We start from the raw sequence: 19,409 nt of genomic DNA, 5'->3' as shown, positions 1-19,409 counted from the left end.
ATTCTAGAATAATTTTAGATTTGCAGAAAAGTCACAGAAACAATATAGCTTCCTTGGATCCCTCACCCATTTCCCGCAATGGTCCACATTACAATGCCACATTTATCAGATGTAAAAAACTAACTTAGGTACATTACTGTTAACTAAACTCCAGACTTTGTATTTCATCAGATTTTCCCTCAATGTCCTTTTTCTGTTCCAGGACCCAATCCAGGATTGGGTGTTATAATTTTAATTTCTAAAATTTAATGTAATAGGTATAAAGTGATATTATGTTGTTGTCCCTCTTGTTTTTTAATTTTTTTGTTTTTTTAAGAAGGCAAATTTTTAAACAAATATTTCTAATTATTCTGCTTCATAGTGGGAGGATTGGGGGTTAATTTCCATCCAAATAAATTTGCTTTATCAGAGTAGTATTCCTGTTACTGAAAACTGTAAACATACTTCTGTGGTTTTCCTGCGAAAAATGAATAACCTGGACATAATCATGAGGAAACATTAGTCAAACACACATTGGGAGACAGTCTGCAAAGTAGATAGCTTATATTCTTAAAAAATGTCAAGGTCAGGAATGACAAAGACTGAGGAGTTGTTCTAGGTTAAAATAGGCTCAAAGAGAGATGGCTCTAGATTGGATCCTGAAACTGGGAAAAAGGTAGCTATATAAAGGATATTATTGGGGCGCCTGGGTGGCGCAGTCGGTTAAGCGTCCGACTTCAGCCAGGTCACGATCTCGCGGTCCGTGAGTTCGAGCCCCGCGTCAGGCTCTGGGCTGATGGCTCGGAGCCTGGAGCCTGTTTCCGATTCTGTGTCTCCCTCTCTCTCTGACCCTCCCCCGTACATGCTCTGTCTCTCTCTGTCCCAAAAATAAATAAAAAACGTTGAAAAAAAAAAAGGATATTATTTGGCCAAGTAACAAAGTTTGAATGAGGACTGTGGAATAGAAAATAGCATTTTATCAATGTTGAATTTCCTGATTTTAATCATTGAACTCTCTCTACTGATGAAAGAGAATGTCCCTGTGCTCAGGAAATATACACTGAAATGTCTGGGGGAGAGGGACCAGATATCTCCATTTACCCTCAAATGGTTCAGGAAAAAATTGTGTGTGTGTGTGTGTGTGTGTGTGTGTGTGTGTAAACATACACATATATGTAGAGAGAGAATGATAAAACAAATGGGGCAAAATGTAAATAATTGATTATTCTAGACAAAAGATATTAGGGGAGTTTTTCTTATGATTCCTGAAACTTTTCTGTAAGGTTGAAATCATGCCAAAAACTTAACCCTCGTCCCCCACAAATGAACAACTAGAGATAGCGCAGAAAAAACTTCCTATTGGGTCTCAACAGATCCTCAAATGCAAGTTGTCTCTTTTGGTCCTATAGGCAAACAAATGCACCAGTCTGTAGATTCTAATTTTATGCATAATTACAGGCCACCTTTCCATAACTTCTGGTTTATTATAGGCCACTAAAATGTAATGTTCTGGGTGCCTGGGTGGCTCAGTCAGTTAAGTGTCCAACTCTTGATCTCTGCTCAGGGCATGATCTCATAGTTGGTAAGATTGACCCCTGAGTCAGGCTGTGTGCTAACTGCATGGACCCTGCTTGGGATTTTCTCTCTCCTGCTCCTCCTCCACTCATATTCTATTTCACTGTCTCTCTTTCTCTCTCAAAATAAATGAATAAACATTTTTAAAATATTAAAAAAATTAAATGTAATGTTCTCATTGATTACTATATTGGTAAGTAGTATATTAGTAGAGTTTGTTGAGGACCCACAGTTCCATATTCTAAAAAGTGTTGAACGCTTGGCAAAAATGGCAGTTTATAACCATTTGCTGTCATAGAGATTTGGAATCTCTCCTACTTTTATGAAGTATTCTTCATTAACAGCACTGTCTTGAATTGTTGTTGCTGTTTTTCACTTACTGTGGTTTTAGAAGCATTTACTGTAAGTTAAATCATTACATGCTAATTTTGTTGATTGTGCAGGTTACTATATTGCTGTTTCTCTCCATTTCTTAGCTCTTGGGGTTCTTTGTTCAGTGGGAATGGACTTGGAGTTTTTGGCCTCTTAGTAAGTTAGAGGACTTTGAGAATTACTGGTAGAAAGGAGTAATCCAGGGTACTTCCTTTGGCCTTCCCCAGGTGGCTTTCTTCTCTCTAAGACATGCCTACTCCTTTGCTTTATGTTTTGGCCTTTAACAGACAACCAAAGAGGCAGGTGTGTATTCCCTGTGCTGGGTTAGTAATTACTCTGGTATTGGTTCATTAACATTCTCTAAATGGGTCTTGAAAGTGAAAAATCAAAGACCTCCCAAACCCATAAGTCTGATCATTGATTTGCCTCAATTTTGTACTAGCTGACCTCAGCATATGGCCAGCTTTAACTTCTACACAGGAGCCCATCCCTTGAAGCCATATATTTAAAGAACTTTTTTTTTTTTGACAATAGGACAAGTGAAAGTAGTTGTTAGATTAGGATAATGGTAATAGGTGATTTTGCCTATTTTAAATTTGTCTTTGTTCTTATATTAGCTTTTCAATTACAAAAGGAATAGAGAGACAAAAGGAATAGAAGTCACAAATTATATCAGGTGAATCAGAATGTTGATTACTATAATTTTGCTATTTAAACCTTATGGTGCAATGGAATATTCTTAATAATGACATAATGGCCTCTTTGGATGGCAAAATGGCAATATCCTATAAGTCAAGTGTTGATCCAGCAATTTCAGTTATAAGAAGCTGTCTTGTACTTGCATATGTACAGAGAGACATACGCTCAAGGATCATCATTGCAGCATGGTTTGGAATGGTACATGGTGGGAAACAAACCAAGGTCCATCAAAATAAGATGGGTTAATTAAATTATTGTACATTTATAGAAGAGGATAATATTCAGCTACTGAAATTACTTTGTAGTCTGCTTTCTGACCCAACATATAAGAAGCTTGGAAGTCACCACACTGTCCTAACAAGTAAAAAGCTGAACAAACCAAAGAATCAACAACTCTTAGATCTCTCAGAGAAGTGGGGTTACAGAACAATCTGCTGCGTCTAAAATTGGAGAGACCAACAGGGAATACAGAGAATCACAGCTTGTTAGAGCAGAGCTGAAACCACTACAATAACTGGTGCCAGGATAGAGAAATCCAAGCTGTAATTGACAAATTGCTGGAGGCTCAGCATGGACAGGTCTGAGAGATAACTCCAGAGAGACCTAGTCATAGCCCCCCGATCCCACCTTTTGTGTTTTAATTCCAGGGAGCGTTACCAGTTCCACACAGTGAATATCAGAGAAAAATCCCCCTATAATTCAGGCATGGGCAGGGAAAAAGTAATCATTTTGAAATATAGGAAAGAATTCTGTTCTTAAAAAGATCTGCCCTCAGGAGAAACTGACCAGAGCCTAACTGACCTGAGAGAAGAGAAATACCAACCCAGAAGGCATAGCCTTCAATGTGAAGGAAGGGAAATAACCAATTCCAGCCCCTTCTAGCCTTGAATCAAAAACTACTCTTTAAAAATGTCTTTAAACAAGTCAGTTGACTGTAGATGCATGAATATTTCTGGGCTCTCAATTCTGTTCCAATGATCTGTATGTTTATCCTTATGCCAATGAGGTCTACAATTACCCTAGTTTTGTAGTAAGTTTTAAAAGTGGGTAATATTAGGTCTCCAAGTTTGCTTTTTTGGAAAATTGCTTTGGTTATTCTGGGTTCTTTGGATTTCCATATGAATTTTCGTGTCATCTTGCCAATTTCTGCAAGAATGCTAGCCAAGATTTTGATAGAGATTGCATTGGATATGTAGATCAATTTGGGAGTAAGATTTGGTCCTCTTTTTTTTTTTAACGTTTATTTATTATTTAGAGACAGGGAGAGACAGAGCGTGAGCAGGGAGGGGCAGAGAGGCAGACACAGAATCCAAAGCAGTCTCCAGGCTCGGAGCCATCAGACAGAGCTGGACGCAGGGCTCGAACTCACAAACCGCAAGATCATGACCTGAGCCAAAGTCGGACACCTAACCGACTGAGCCATGAGCCACCCAGGCACCCCAGATTTGATCATCTTAATATCAAGTCTTATGTTCCTTGAATACAGAATGTCTTTCCATTTATTTGGGCCTTCTTTAACTTCTTTCATCAATGTTTTGTAGTTTTCAGTATACGAGTCTTGTGCTTCTTTGTTAAATTTATTCTTCTGTGTTTTTATGCTATTATAAATAGAATTGTTTTCTGATTTCAGTTTCAGATTGTTTATTGCTAATGAATAGAAATACATTATTTCTATTTGTATATTGATCTTGTATCCTACAACCTTGCTGAACTTATTACCTCTAATCTTTTCTTGCGATTCCTTAAGTTTTTCTTTTCTTTTCATTTTTTAATTTGAGGAGGGGAGGGGCAGAGGGAGAGCCAGAGAGAGAATCTTTCTTAAGCAGGTTTCACGCTCAGTATGGAGCCCAGTGCAGCACTTTATCCCACAACCCTAGGGTCATGACTTGAGCCAAAACCAAGAGTTGGACACTCAACCGACTGAGCCACCCAGGCACCCCATTAGGTTTTTCTTTATATGAGATCATGTCATCTGCCAATAGAGATAGTTTTACTTCTTTCTTTGAAATCTAGATGTCTTTCATTTTTTCTTTTTTTCTTACCATACAGTCCTGGCTAGAATCTGCATGCTGTGTTACATAGAAGTGGTAAGAACAGATATTCTTGTGTTAATCTTGATCTTAGGAAGAAAGTTTTCAGTCTTTCACCATTGACTATGTTGTTGGGTGTTTTTCAGAGATGCACTTCATCAGGTTGAGGGAGTTCCCTTTTATTCCAGGTTTGGTGCTTTTTATCATGAACATGTGATGGATTTTGTCAAATGATTTTCCTGTGTCTATGGAGATAATATTTGGGAGTTTTTCCCCCCTTTATTCTATTACATTACTTGATCTTCATACGTTGAACTAACTTTGTATTCTTGGCGTAAATCCTACTTAGTCATGATGTATAATTCCTTATATTTGTTTCTGAATTCAGTTCTCTAGTATTGTGTTAGAAGTTTTTCCATCTATATTCAAAGAAATATTGGCCTGTAGTTTTCCTTTTTTGAGATATCCTTGTCTGGTTTTGGTATTAGGGACTGACTTTATAGAGTGTGTCAAGAAGTTTTTCTTCCTTGCCTATTTTTGGAAGAGTTTATGAAGGATTGGTGTTAACTCTTTAAACCTATGGTAGAATTAACCAGTGAAGAGTTGTGATCCTGACTTTTCTTTGGGGTAAGTTTTTTTTACTACAATTCAGTTTCTTAACTAGTTACAAGTCTATTCAGATTTTCTATTTCTTCTGGAGTCAGTTTTAATAGTGTGTGTCTTTCTAAGAATTTGTCCAATTCATCTAGGTTGGCTAATTTGTTGGCATACAATTATTCATAGTATTTCCTTATAATCTTTTTTATATCTATAGGGTTAGTAACAAAGTACTTACTTTCATTTCTGATTTTGATAACTTAAGGTTTTTTTTTTCTTAGTCTAGCTAGACATATGTCAATCTGTTGATCTTTTCAAAGAATCAGCCTTTGGTTTTGTTGATTGTCACTGCTGCTTTTCTCTTCTCTAATTCATTTAGTTCTTCTCTGATCTTTATTATTTCCTTCCTTCTGCTTGCTTTGGATTTAATTGGCTCTTCTTTTTTTAATTTCTTAACATGGAAGGTTAGGCTATTGATTTGAGTTCTTTCTTCTTTTTTAATATAGGCTTTTATAGCTATGAATATTAATATAGGCTTTTGTAGGTATGAATTTGCCTCTACAACTGCTTGTTGTAGGCTTTAGTATGTTGTGTTTTGCTTTTCATTTATCTCTGACTATTTTCTAATTTGCCTTGTAATTTCTTCCTTGACCCATTATTTATTTAGAGAGGGTTTTGCAATTTCTACATATTTGTGAATTTAACAAATGTCCTTATTTTATTGAGTTCTAATTTCATTCCATTGTCATTAGAGAACATACTTTCTAACCCTTTAAATGTATTGAAACTTGATTTATTGCCAAAAATACGGGTCTATCTCACAGAATGTTCCATGTGCACTTGAGAATATGGATTCTGCTGTTGGTAGGTAGAGTCTTGTATGTATGTCTGTTAGGTCTAGTTGGTTTACAGTTGTTCAAGTCTTCTATTTCCTTAATGACCTTCTGTTTAGCTTTATATATTGTGCAATGTGGAGTCTTATTGAATGTGGAGTAATAACAACTATTATTATTGAATTGTCCTTTCAATTCTTTCAGTTTTTGCTTCATGTATTTTAGGAATTTTTTTGACATATATATGTATTTTTTCTAATTGTTATATCTTTTTCACAAATTGACCATTTTAACATTATAAAATGTCCTTTGTCTCTAGTATCAATTTTGTATCTTAAAGTCTATTTCATGTGATATTAGTATAGCCACTTCAGCTTTCTTTTGATTACTGTCTGTATATTTTTTTTCATGAGGTTCTGTTCATATATCATTTACTCTCCTGTTCCTTTAACCTGTTTGTGGCTTTGAATCTAAAATGAGTCACTTTAGATAGCGTATAGTTGGATCATGGCTTTTAAAAAATCTTTTCTGCCAATCTCTGACTTTAATGGTAGTGTTTAATCCATTTAAACTTAATGTGGTTACTAAAAAGGTAGGATTCTATTCTGCCATTTTGTACTTTCTTTTCCATATATCTTATGTCCTTTTATCCTCCATACTGCCTTCTTTTGCTTTAAATATATATTTCTTAGTGTGCCATTTTGATTCCCTATCATTTCTGTTGCTGTGGGTTTCCTGGTGTTATAATTAATAGCTTATAAGTATCTAGTCAGACTAATACCAACTTAATTTTAATAGCATGCCAAAACTTTGTTGCTATACAGTTCTATTCCTTTCCTGTTCCTTTGTGTTGTAATTATAGTACGAGCTATGTCTTTATATCTCATATGCTGCTCATCAACATATATTTGTAATCATTGCTTGATGCAATTGTGTTTTAAATCATATAGGAGAAAAAAGTTACAAAAATATATTTATGCTATCTTTTATGTTTACCAGTGTAGTTACCCTTATTAGTACTATTTATTTCACTCTTTTCCCTTTTTAAAAAAATTTTTTAAGTTTATTTCTGAGAGAGAGAGAGACAGAGCATGAGTGAGGGAGGGGAAGAGAATGAGGGAGAATCTGAAGCAGGCTCCAGGCTCCGAGCTGTCAGCACAGAGCCTGATATGGGGCTCAAACTCACAGACTGTGAGATCATGACCTGAGCTGAAATCAGACACTTAACCGACTGAGCTACCCAGGTGCCCACTTTTTTCCCTTTTCAAAATTGAAGTATAGTTGACACACAATGTTACATTAGTTTCACTACACAACATAGTGATTCAACAACTGTATACATTGTACAATGCTCATAACAACTATAACTACCATCTGACACCATACAATGCTATTACAATAGCATTGACTGTGTTCCCTATGCTGTACTTTTCATTCCCATAACTTATCCATTCTATAATGGGAAGCCTGTACCTCTGTCTCCCCTTCATCTTTTTGCCCATCCCTCCACCCTCCTTCCTTTGGCAACCATCAGTTTGTTGGTTTTTTTGTTTGTTTGTTTGTTTGTTTTCAGTGTTGATTTTTGAGAGAGACAGAGAGTGAGCGGGAGAGGGGCAGAGAAGAGAGGGAGACTCAGAACCCAAAGTAAGCTTCAGGCTCTGAGCTATTAGCACAGAGCCTCACTTGGGGCTCAAACTCACGAACTGTGAGATCATGACCTGAGATGAAGTCAGGTGCTTAATCAACTGAGCCACCCATGAGCCCCCCATCAGTTTGTTTTCTGTATTTATGGGTATGTTTATGCTTTTTTTAGAGAGAGAGAGAAAGCAAGTGGGGAGGAGGGGCAGACAGAGGGAGAGAGAATCTTAAGCTCTGCGCTGCCAAAATCAAGAGTTGGACACTTAACTGATGGAGCCACCCAGGTTCCCTGTTTCTGCTTTTTTTTTAAACAAAAATTTGCTTGTTTGTTCATTTGTTTTTTATATTCCACATATAAGTGAAATCATATGGTATTTGTCTTTCTCTGTCTGACTTATTTCACTTAGCATAATGTCCTCTAGGTCTATCAGTGTTGTTGTAAATGGCAAGATCTTATTTGTGTATGTGTGTGTGTGGCCAGGTAATATTCCTGTGTGTGTGTGTGTGTGTGTGTGTGTGTGTGTGTGTGTGTGTTACTTTAGTAATCACTGCATCTTCTTCATCTATTTATCTATTGATAGATACTTAGGTTGCTTCTATATCTTGGACATTGTAAATAATACTACAGTAAACATAGGGGTGCATGTATCTTTTTGAATTAGTATTTTCGTTTTCTTTGGGTAAATGCCAAGTAGTGGAATTACTGGACCATACAGTATTTCTATTTTTAATTTTTTGAGGAACTTATATACTGTTTTGCGCAGTGGCTATACCAATTCACATTCCCACCAATAGTGCACTAAAGGGTTCCTTTTCTCCACATCCTTGCCAACACTTGTTATTTCTTGCCTTTTTGATTCTAGACATTCTGACAGGTGTGAGGTAATATCTCATTGTGGTTTTGATTTGCATTTCCCTGATGATGAGTGATGTTGAGCATCTTCTCATGTCTGTTGGCTGTCTGTCTGCTTTGGAAAAATGTGTATTCAGGTCATCTGCCCATTTTCAATCAGATTATTTTTTGGTGTTGAGTTATAGAAGTTCTTATATATTTTGGATATTAACCCCTTATTAGCTATATCATTTGCAAATATCTTCACCCATTCAGTAGATTGTCTTCATGTTTTATTGATGATTTTCTTCATTGTGCAAAAGCTTTTTTTGGTGTAGTCCCAATAGTTCATTTTTGCTTTTGTTTCCCTTGCCTAAGGAGGCAGACATATCTAGAAAACTATTGCTAAGGCTTATGTCAAAGAGGTTACTGCCTATGTTTTCTTCTAGAAGTTTTATGCTTTCAGGGAGGGATGGTATATTTGAAGAGAAGCAAGACCTGGATTCTGTTTCAGCTGTGTATGTGACATTTTCTCCTCTAAAATTTGGGCCTCAGATTTTCTTGTCTGCAAAAGAGAGATGCAAATATATCTCCCCATGTATTCTGTAAGCCTCTGTGAACTAAATGCTATCAGGTCTGTAGAGATGCTTTGGTCCCTTCAAAAGAAAAGCATGTAACTTCCTCAAGGCTTCATTATTGTTACATCCAGTTCTACTTCCCACTGTGTGTCCTTGACCAAGCCACTGAACCAATTGCTTCTGTTGCTTCACCCAGCCCCCTCTCTTTTTAAAAAAGAGACAATGCTCATTCTCCCCATAGACATGACTGTAAATTTAAATTGCTTTACATGTCTTTAAAATTACTTGAGGGGCACCTAAGTGGCTCAGTCAGTTGACAATCCAACTCTTGGTTTTGGCTCAGGTCATGACTCTAGGGTTGTGGGATTGAGCCCCGCATTGGGCTCCACAATGAGTATAGAGCCTGTTTAAGATTCTCCCTCTCTCTCTCTCTCTCTCTCTCTCTCTCTCTCTTTCTCTTTCTCTCTCCCTTTTTCTCTCCCTCTGTCTTCCCTCCTCTGCCCCTCTCCCCACCTTGCACTCATTCTCTCTCTCAAATAAAAATAAATAAATAAAATTACTTGAAGATGTGGAGGAAAAACTGTTATTTGCAGTTTGACTGGCAATCAGGATTATTTTTGCACAAATGGAGTATATTTTAATGCAATCCTGTATATGATTAGTGGAAGTTTTTTTTATATTACCCATAATACTAGAAAGAGTTTTTAAAACTCATATAGTCCTTTGTATGCATCTCTCCCTCCCTCTCTTTCTCTCTCTCTCTCTCTTTTTTTTTTTTTTTTGGTATAGTATCTCCCTAGTTCTATTAAATCCAAGCCTCTCTGTGAAAAGTGGTTAGAATTCAGTTTTTTAAATTGTGCTAAAATATATGTAACATAAAATTTACCATTTTAGCCATGTTTAAGTGTACAATTCAGTGGCATTAAGTACTTTCACATAGTTGTGCAATGTGTGCATCTCTTTTTGAAATGTAGATTACATAGTTGTTAGATAATATTTGTTTGAGGAACCAATATTGTGATTCAAAGTAAATACTATGGACTGTACCGTTTTTCTGACTTATTTTGTGGAAGCCGTGGGTTTTATAAAACGTGGTCAGTATTGATTTCAGTGGCCGTGCTTCCTTTTCCTCATTTCATTTTTGAGAAGGATGTAAACAACCTAATCGTCCAGACACAGTATGTTTAACTCACCTCTCCCTTGGCGTTGCAGGTTACAAGGCAGGCAGGAACTAACTCGGGGACAGCCATGTCAAGAGGATTGTATCAACCGGCAACAATCTTTATGGGCCGCCAAATGTCAGCCATCTCAAGCATTGGAGGTTTCAGTACAGAGCAGAAATCTCCCCAGCCCACAAAGAACTTTTCAATTCCTGACCCACATTCACACCGACAGACAGCCCAGAGCGGTAATGTGACAGACAGCTATGTAGTACAAACTAATAGTGACACACAGTGCTTAAATAAGTCTGACAAAATAGATGGAAAGACATCTCTTCAGATTGGTGAGAAAACGCCAGTCACAGCCAGCGCATTGTCTGAGGAGGAACAAACTCATTGCTTACAGATAGGAAGCAACACGCGTCACGGCGGGAGTAGTTTATCTGAAGGCAAAAAGTCTGCTGAACTCCATTCCCTGTTACGGGAAAGATTAAGTCCAGAGAACAGAACCACTGATTTAAAGTATGACAGTTGCAGCAGATCAGAGGGATCAGAGGGAGAAATACTGACACAGGAATGTATTGAAGTCAAGGAAGAAAGAGCCAGACCGCCAGTCTCTCCGCTATCAGCCTCAGAATACTGTGCATCTGTAAATAAGTGTTCTCAAGAGAAGGATTCTGCTTGGGAAGGTTTCCCAGGTGGGTTGAGAGGCTGAGATTGTTTGCTGGTTTTTGTTGGTGTTTAGGTATTGGGAGTGGTGGTGGTCTTATGTAAGAACAAAATACATTCTTTAATTTTATCTCTGTCAAAAAGCAAACCAGTGACTTGGCTAAAAAATTCCATTCTCATGAGTTCTTAAATACACAGGTGGAAATATTTTTGCAAGCTAATTCACTGATTTTAAAACCCACTGTGATAGGTTTAAAGATATTTTTAATGATTTTTCACGTACTATATAATTAATTGTGGATTGTTTCTACATGTTTTTAACTGAGTAATTTATCTGCCTGTGAGGCAGAATGTGTTAACCTTGCTTCTCCCTGAAGTTGTGATCTGTAGTCTGTTCATATTCCCTCTTATAGATCATCTTCCTCCTGGGGACCCAGAGTCACAGAAACCCTTCAGAAAAATGCAGGAACAGCAAGAGGAGGAAAGTTTGAGCAGCAGCAGCAGTGATCTCACAGTCTCTGTAAGTGAAGATGATCTGATTTTCAAGAGTTCAGAACCACAGCCAAATCCGGGTGACGTGATGGAAGGAGAAAATGGAATAGAGGCCTTAAAATTAATCCACTTTGAGCAAGAACGAGATGCCCTATCCACCGAAAAACATAATTGTATTTTGCAAACCCTAAGCTCTCCTGATTCAAAAAAGGAATCCGCCACTCACTCACCAACAAGAGAGTAAGACATTCAATTTTTTTTTTTTTTTACTGTTCTGTTTTTAATTATAGACATTTTTAGAGACCATTCCACTGGGAATGTATTATTGAACCTTCAGCCATGGATGTGTAAGTTCCTTAAGTCCCATAAACAGTCTTTTAGATAAGGTTTAATTTTCTTTCTTTCTTTCTTTTTAATGAAATAGATTTAAAAGTCTGAATATCATTGACTCATGGTGATTGGCAGTTTATAATTATATCCAAACAACCCCTGGTTAATTCATAAGTCATTCCCCCCTACACCCTGCCCTCCAGCATTCTAGAAAGTAAATCATTTTTGAAGTTGTGGTAGCACAGAAGGTAACAAATAGTTAAACTTACTAGGAGTTCAGCTTTAGAGGCTAAGAACTTTGTATCTAATTAATTTGCTTAATCCTTCTATTCCTTGCCACTGTGTCTTACGATTAAACATGAGTTTATAAGTTCTGCTAAGTATATTTCCAAGTCAGCTTTCATTTTTTGAATGAAGACACTGGAATCTTTAATATTATTATTTTTTTTTTTTTAAACTTTTTTTTTTATTTATTTTTGGGACAGAGAGAGACAAAGCATGAACCAGGGAGGGGCAGAGAGAAAGGGAGACACAGAATCGGAAACAGGCTCCAGGCTCCGAGCCATCAACCCAGAGCCTGACGCGGGGCTCGAACTCACGGACCACGAGATCGTGACCTGGCTGAAGTCGGACGCTTAACCGACTGCGCCACCCAGGCGCCCCTGGAATCTTTAATATTAAATAGGAACAACATTAGTGTTAAACATTCTGAGCACTTCTAATATCCAACTTATAAAAGCTCACATATGATTTTTCACTATTGACTAGAGATACTGGGTGGAATTATGTAGAAAGCATTGAAACTATTAGGGAACTTATTCTGCAATGAAAAATAGCACTGATAGGATCTCATCTCTTGTAGGAGTAGAAGAAACCTAAGTAAACAACCTAAGGTAGATGTTATCTTTTAAAAATGGGGAAACCAAGGCCAGGGGCATAGGAATGACATTTGTGCCATTGGGGCAGACCTGCCTCCTCAACTTACATGCTACCCTCAGAACTTTCTCTTATACTATGATAATGTCACTCTTCCTTTTAAAAAAAATTTTTTTTAATGTTTATTTATTTTTGAGACAGTGACAGAGCATGAGAGGGGGAGGGACAGAGAGAGAAGGAGACACAGAATCTGAAGCAGGCTCCAGGCTCCAGCCTCTGAGCTCCAAGCTGTCAGCACAGAGCCAGATGTGGGGCTCAAACTCATAGACTGTGAGATCATGACCTGAACCGAAGTCGGACACTCAGCTGACTGAGCCACCCAGGTGCCCCTGATAATGTCACTTTCTTTTCAATGGTCTCAGCAACAGTGAAAAGACAAGTAGGCATTGTTGTGTATTGGGATATATACTCTCTTTTAGAGCACTGTTGTACCTTTCAATATGTTGCTTTTCACCATTCATAATCTACTTATGGTGAAAAGTTTAATTTATAGTTTGACTCCAAGAGTTCAAGAAAGATTTATTAAGAGCACATCAAATACAAAGCACTTGCACTATGGTTGGAAGCACTGACAAACTTCCTGGACTTACTTATTGTAGAGGCAAGCCAAATGGATTTTTCTAGTCATAATACTTCTCTCTCATCAAAGAGGTACAGATATTATATACTATATCATCAGAAACTTTATTACCGGAGATAAAATCATCTATTCTGGGTTTTGTATTCACAGGCTTCTTTTCATACCAATCCATTGGCCAAGTTAGCACTTTGGTAGGCTAACAAGGGGGCTCATGTACTAGTGTCTTTACTCAGAATTCAGTCTTTTCCTGAGATGAAAAACGATGAGCATGTGTGTGGAATTAAGAACACTCTATCTCCTTTTCTCCTATGTGAATGACTTTTTCCTATGACCTTAAAGCCAAGCTCCTTGGGAATTTGGGATATGGTGTTCCAAAACTTATTGGGAAATATGGTCATTTGGTGAATTTTTGAATATTTGTCTTAAAAGAATGTCCCCAGAATAAAAGGTCAGTCAGCAGTGGTTGATGTCTGTGCTATCAAATTTGAGCCTATTGGTTGTCTGTGGTGAAAGTACTCCCACGAATAGGTTGGAAGTGCTTTTAAATGATGCTGGTTAACCTGCTGACATTCCTACTGCTTTTGAGGCCCTACTTTCTCTTATTTATTCTTTAGCATGAGTTGTTCTCCCTTGCTCTGAAGGTTAATTATTAATCTGGGGCTATAGCATTGTATTTACAGAGCTGACACTGTGACCTCAAAGGTTCATTACCTCAGTTAACTTTAGGGTCTTTGGGGGGGCTTGGAGAAAAGTCACTTGAACGAATTTTAGTTAAGAAAGATGAGAGATGGGACAAAGGCAGACACATAGATACAGACAGGAAACTGGACCCTCTGATTTGATGATGATGATGATGATAGTTATTATGTTTTAGCACATCTGTATGCCCACTAAATTGCTGTGTTTGGACATGAAACTTGGTCTTAAGCTTCCTGGTAGTAAAGGTGAAAAGAGGAATACAGTGTGCTGGATAGTTTCCATTAGAGGGGAAAAGTGAAGCCAAGGATTATTTTTGTGTTGTTTGGTTGTTGTTTGTTTTGTTTAGAAAAAAAATTAATGGCTCTATTGAAATATACTTCACATAACATACAGTCCAGCCATTTAAAGTGTATAATCCAAGGGTTCGGGGTATATTACATTACTGATTTGTGAAAAATGTGCTAAAATGTAAAAAACATTTTAAAATTGCGATTTTAAGCATATAATTTAGTAACATTAATTACATCCACTGTACTATGCAGCCATCAGCACTATCTCTTTCCAAAAGTTGTTCCTCACCCCAAATATAAACTCTGTAACTCTTCATTCTTCCCTCCCTCCAGTCTCTGGTAACCTCTAATGTACATTCTGTCTGTAAATTTGTCTATTCTGTTGGTAATTATACATTATTTGCACTTGTCTGGCTTATTTCAGTGAGCATAAGATCTTTTGGGTTCATACATGTTGTTGCAGGTATCAGAACTTCATTCTGTTTTATGACTAAATAATATTCTGGTGTATGGACATACCACATTCTGTATATCCATTCATCTGTTGATGGACACTTGGGTTGCTTCTACCTAAAAGCCAAGTGTTTTTGAGAAGCTTCATGACCCACTCCCATGGATACTTCCAGATATTGAAAACCAGGCTGTGCTTCATGCATAATTCCTTCATCACAAGTTAGAGTTAACCCTTTTCACAAGAAAGCATACCAAAATAAATCTGAGCTTAAAACAAATGTCAAAAAGGAAGACCTAGAATCTTTTTATTCTTTTTTTCAATGTTTTTATTTTTTATTTTTGAGAGAGACAGAGCGTGAGTGGAGAAGAGGCAGAGAGAGAGACACACAGAATCTGAAACAGGCTCCAGGCTCTGAGCTGTCAGCACAGAACCAGATGTGGGGCTTGAACTCATGGACCATGAGATCATGACCTGAGCCAAAGTTGTACACTTAACTGGCTGAGCCACCCAGATGCCCCTAGAATCTTTTTATTCTTAAACAGTAAACAGTTTGCTGCAAACATTGGTACAAAACTCCATGACTTAACCTGATATTTGCTGCTTTTCATGTGTCGGGTGTTGGCCCAGTGTCAGTTGGGGCCTCAAGGATAATTTAGCTATGTGCCCCTCTTCATCCAGGAGAGTCGTTTAGCCTGTCATCTGGTGGTGGTAGCAGAGTTCCCAAGACAGCAAGAGGGCAAGCCCCAGTGCCCAGATGCTTTTATAGTGTCTGCCCGAGTCACATTTGCAAGTGTCCCATGGCTAAAGAAAGTCACAAGGCCCAGCCCAGAGTCAACAGGTGAAAAAGTCAAGAGGTCCACCTCTTGATAAGATGAGTGGCAGAGTCACATTGCAAAAGAGGAGACACACAGGGATGGGAAGCTTATGGCCATTTTTTGCAACCCTCCCACAGTATTTTAGGACAAATTCAAATGAAGGTAAGTTCAGCATGGGTCCAAAGGTCAGGAAAGGTTTTATAACAGGTGTTGATGTGGCATCTTGAAGGCTGTTGAGGCTTTGAGTAAGAAGGAGGTAGGAAGAGGTGGGTTAGTTCTCTGAGAGGAGTGCTGGCAGGCATGTAGATGCTGAGTGCACAGAGGGGATGGGTGGGCAGAGCAAAGGGTGTGATTGAGGCTCAGTGAGCAGGACTCCTTAAAATAAAGGTTTAAAATGGTGCCTGAGGCATGGCTGAGAACAGGCCTAGAATATCTGGTTAATAAATTTAGAGTTGATTTTCTGTCTTTTGCACAACTGCTGAAGGATAGTATGGTGCGTAACTTGACTTAGGAGAATTAATCTGACTTGATTAGTTTTGTCAGGATTAATTATCCACGAGGTAGGCAAAATTCTAATGTGGCTCCCCAAAGTCCTGCCTCCTGGTGTGTACTGTGTATAGTCCCCTTGCCTTGAGTGTGGGCAGGAGTGTACATTTGATGGATTTCCCTCCTACAATTACTCTATGTTAAATGACAGATATGAAGCTTTTGCAAATATGATAAAGTCCCAAATCAGTTGCTTTTGAGCTAATCAAAAAAGGAATTCTCCAGGGTGGGCCTGACCTAAACTGATCAGATTAGCCTTTTAAAAGGGACTGGGTCCTTACTGAAGTCAGAGATTCAAAGCAGCTGATGTACTCTCCTGTTTGCCTTGAAAAAGCAAACTGCCATCTTGTGGAGAAGGCCACATGGTAGGAAATCGTTGGCTGGAAATTCATTTGCCAACAACCAGTGAGTTTGGAGGAGGACCCAGACTTAAACAAGATTGCAGACCCGGCCAGCAACTTGATGTCAGCATGGTGGGACTCTGAGAATAAGGCTCCACTAACCTAGACCCAGACCTCTGACCCATGGGAACTGTGAGAAAGGTTTATGGTAAGTGTGAAATTTGTGGTAATTTGTTATGCAGCAGTTATGATCCAATTGAAAAATTGGAATCAGGGATTGTATCTTTGCAAAATTTTATGGGTAGAAGTCACTACCCATAGTGACCCAAGGCAGGCTGAATCAGATGTGTTCAGGGTCCATTGTGGGAGCACATGGTGCCAGGGTGGCAAAGTGAGTGACCTAGCAGCTACCTGGGTTGGGCCCAGCAACTGACCTGTGCTTTCTCTTGCCCTGTACCCTCACCATCTGAGCAAGTGCATTTTCACACATGGCCACGTGCAGGTGAGCAGGCATGGAACATGGTTGACTGGTAGGGACCTAGAAAAGTGGGTGTGCACAACTGCATTACTCAACAAGCAGTTTCTCATGCAAACAGTATTTCTCTGGTGACTTTTCTAGTGAATGAAGCAATGTATTGATGGTTTTTTGGTTTTGCTTTGTTTACAATGCGTAGTATCATATATGCACCTTTACATCATACAGAATACTTTCACTTCCTGAAAACCTCTATGCTCTGTCTACTACTCATCTCTCTTTCCACCCCCTCACCCAAACCCTGGGTCACTACTGAACTTTCATAATTTTTTTTTTTCAACGTTTTTTATTTATTTTTGGGACAGAGAGAGACAGAGCATGAATGGGGGAGGGGCAGAGAGAGAGGGAGACACAGAATCGGAAACAGGCTCCAGGCTCCGAGCCATCAGCCCAGATGCCTGACGCGGGGCTCGAACTCACGGACCGCGAGATTGTGACCTGGCTGAAGTCGGACGCTTAACCGACTGCGCCACCCAGGCGCCCCTGAACTTTCTATTGTCTATAGTTTTGCCTTTTCCAGAATGTCATATTCTTAGAATTATACAGTATATATAGCCTTTTCAAATTTCACTAAGCATTATGCATTTAAATTTTTTTAATGTTTATTATTTTTAGGAGAGAGAGAGAGAATGTGTGAGCATAAGCGGGGAAGGGGCAGAGAGAGAAAGGGAGACAGAATCCAAAGCAGGCTCCCTGCTGTCAGCGCAGAGCCTGACTCTGAACTCTGAGATCATGACCCAAGCCAAAGTCAGACACTTAATAGACTGAGCCACCCAGGCGCCCCAAGCAATATGCATATTTTGAACTCTTGTTCATGGCTTTTCATGGCTTGCTAGCTCATTTCCTTTTAGTGCTAAATAATATTTTGTTACCTGGATATACCACAGCTTATTTATCCATTTACTTACTGAAGGCAGCTTTGTGACCTACACATTTTGTCAATTATGAATAAAGACACTATGGACAATTACGTGCAGGTTTTTGTGTAGACATCAGTAAATATCCTTGTCAGCCTTTGGTATTTTAATTTTTTTTTTTTAATTTTAACTATTCTGATAGGTACACAATGGTATATTTTAATTTACAATTTTCTAATGACATATGATGGTGAGCATGTTTTCATGTAGTTAATTACTATTTGTATGTCTTCTTTGGTGAGATACCTGTTCAGTTCTTTTGCCTAGTTTTTAACTGGATTGTCTGTTTTCTTATTATTCAGCTTAAATAATTCTTTGCATATTTTGGATACAAGTCCTTTGTCAGGGGGATAATATGTTTTGTAAATATTTTCTCCCTGTCTGTAGCATGTCTTTCCATTCCCTTGACAGTGTCTTTTTCAAGGCAGAAGTTTTTTGTTTTGTGTTTTTTTCTTTTTTATTTAACCTCTCCCAGGGCAGTGAACCCCAGCAGTGAGTGCTGGCCCACCAGTACTGCAGGGCTTAGCCACTTGCATTCCCTGCCACCATCTTGAGGTCCCATCACTGAATCTAAGGTGACCTAGATTTTTTACTATGTTATCTTCTAGAAATATTATAGTTTTGCAGTTTACATTTAGATTTGTGATCCATTTTGAGGTAATTTTTGTGAAAGGCACAAGGTCAGTTTCCAGATTCATTTTGTCTTTTTGCTTATGGATGTCATTCTTTGCAGTGCCGTCTGTTGAAAAGACTATCCTTTTTCCATTGGAGAGTTAAATAGTTGACTTTATTTGTGTGGGTCTATTTCTGGGTTTTCTGTTCTGGTCCATTAGGATCTGTTTGTTCCTTCACCAGTATCACACTGTCTTTATTATGTTAGCTTTATAGTAAGTCTTGAATTCATGTAGTATCAGTCCTCTGACTTTGCTCTTCTTCAGTACTGTATTGACTCCTCTGGGTCTTTTGCTTTTCCATGTAAACTTTAGAATCAGTTTGTCAATATTCAGAAAAATAACTTGCTGCGATTTGATTGATACTGTTTTGAATCCAGAACTGGGAATTCAAGTTGGGAAAAACTGACATCTTAACAATGTTAAGTCATCCTGTGCATGACATGGAATATCTCTTTGTTTATTGAGATCTTTGATTTCTTTCATCAGTTTTGTAGTTTTCTTCATGTAGTTTTTGTTCATAAACTGTTAGACTTATTGTTAAGTACTTTTCTCTCTTTTGTGCTAATGTAAATGTATTGTGTTTTTCATTTCAAGTTTTACTTGTTCATTGCTGCTATATAAGAAAGCAATTGACTTTTGTAGATTAACCTTATATCCTGTAATATTGCTATAATTGTTATTAGCTTCAGGAGTATTTTGTTTTTGATTCTTTGGGATTTTCAACATAGACAAGCATGTGATCTGTGAATAAAGACAGTTTTATTTTTTTATTCCCAATCTATATGTCTTTTCTTTTCTTTTTTTTTTTAATAAAATTTTTAATGTTTATTTGTTTCTG

At 38.0% G+C, this 19,409-nt stretch overlaps 1 protein-coding gene across 1 annotated transcript in view; it reads left to right on the top strand.

The window, feature by feature from the left end:
* Nucleotides 1-19,409, top strand: part of KIZ (kizuna centrosomal protein) — a 146,476-nt gene that overhangs the window by 49,291 nt on the left and 77,776 nt on the right. Inside the window, 2 exon segments of the mRNA XM_058684742.1 lie at nucleotides 10,346-10,991; nucleotides 11,376-11,694. Of these exon segments, the coding sequence (XP_058540725.1) occupies nucleotides 10,346-10,991; nucleotides 11,376-11,694 (965 nt within the window).

Source organism: Neofelis nebulosa, chromosome 9 (genome assembly GCF_028018385.1).
Source record: "Neofelis nebulosa isolate mNeoNeb1 chromosome 9, mNeoNeb1.pri, whole genome shotgun sequence".
NCBI lineage: Eukaryota > Metazoa > Chordata > Mammalia > Carnivora > Felidae > Neofelis > Neofelis nebulosa.
This window is presented reverse-complemented; position numbering and strand designations above follow the sequence as displayed.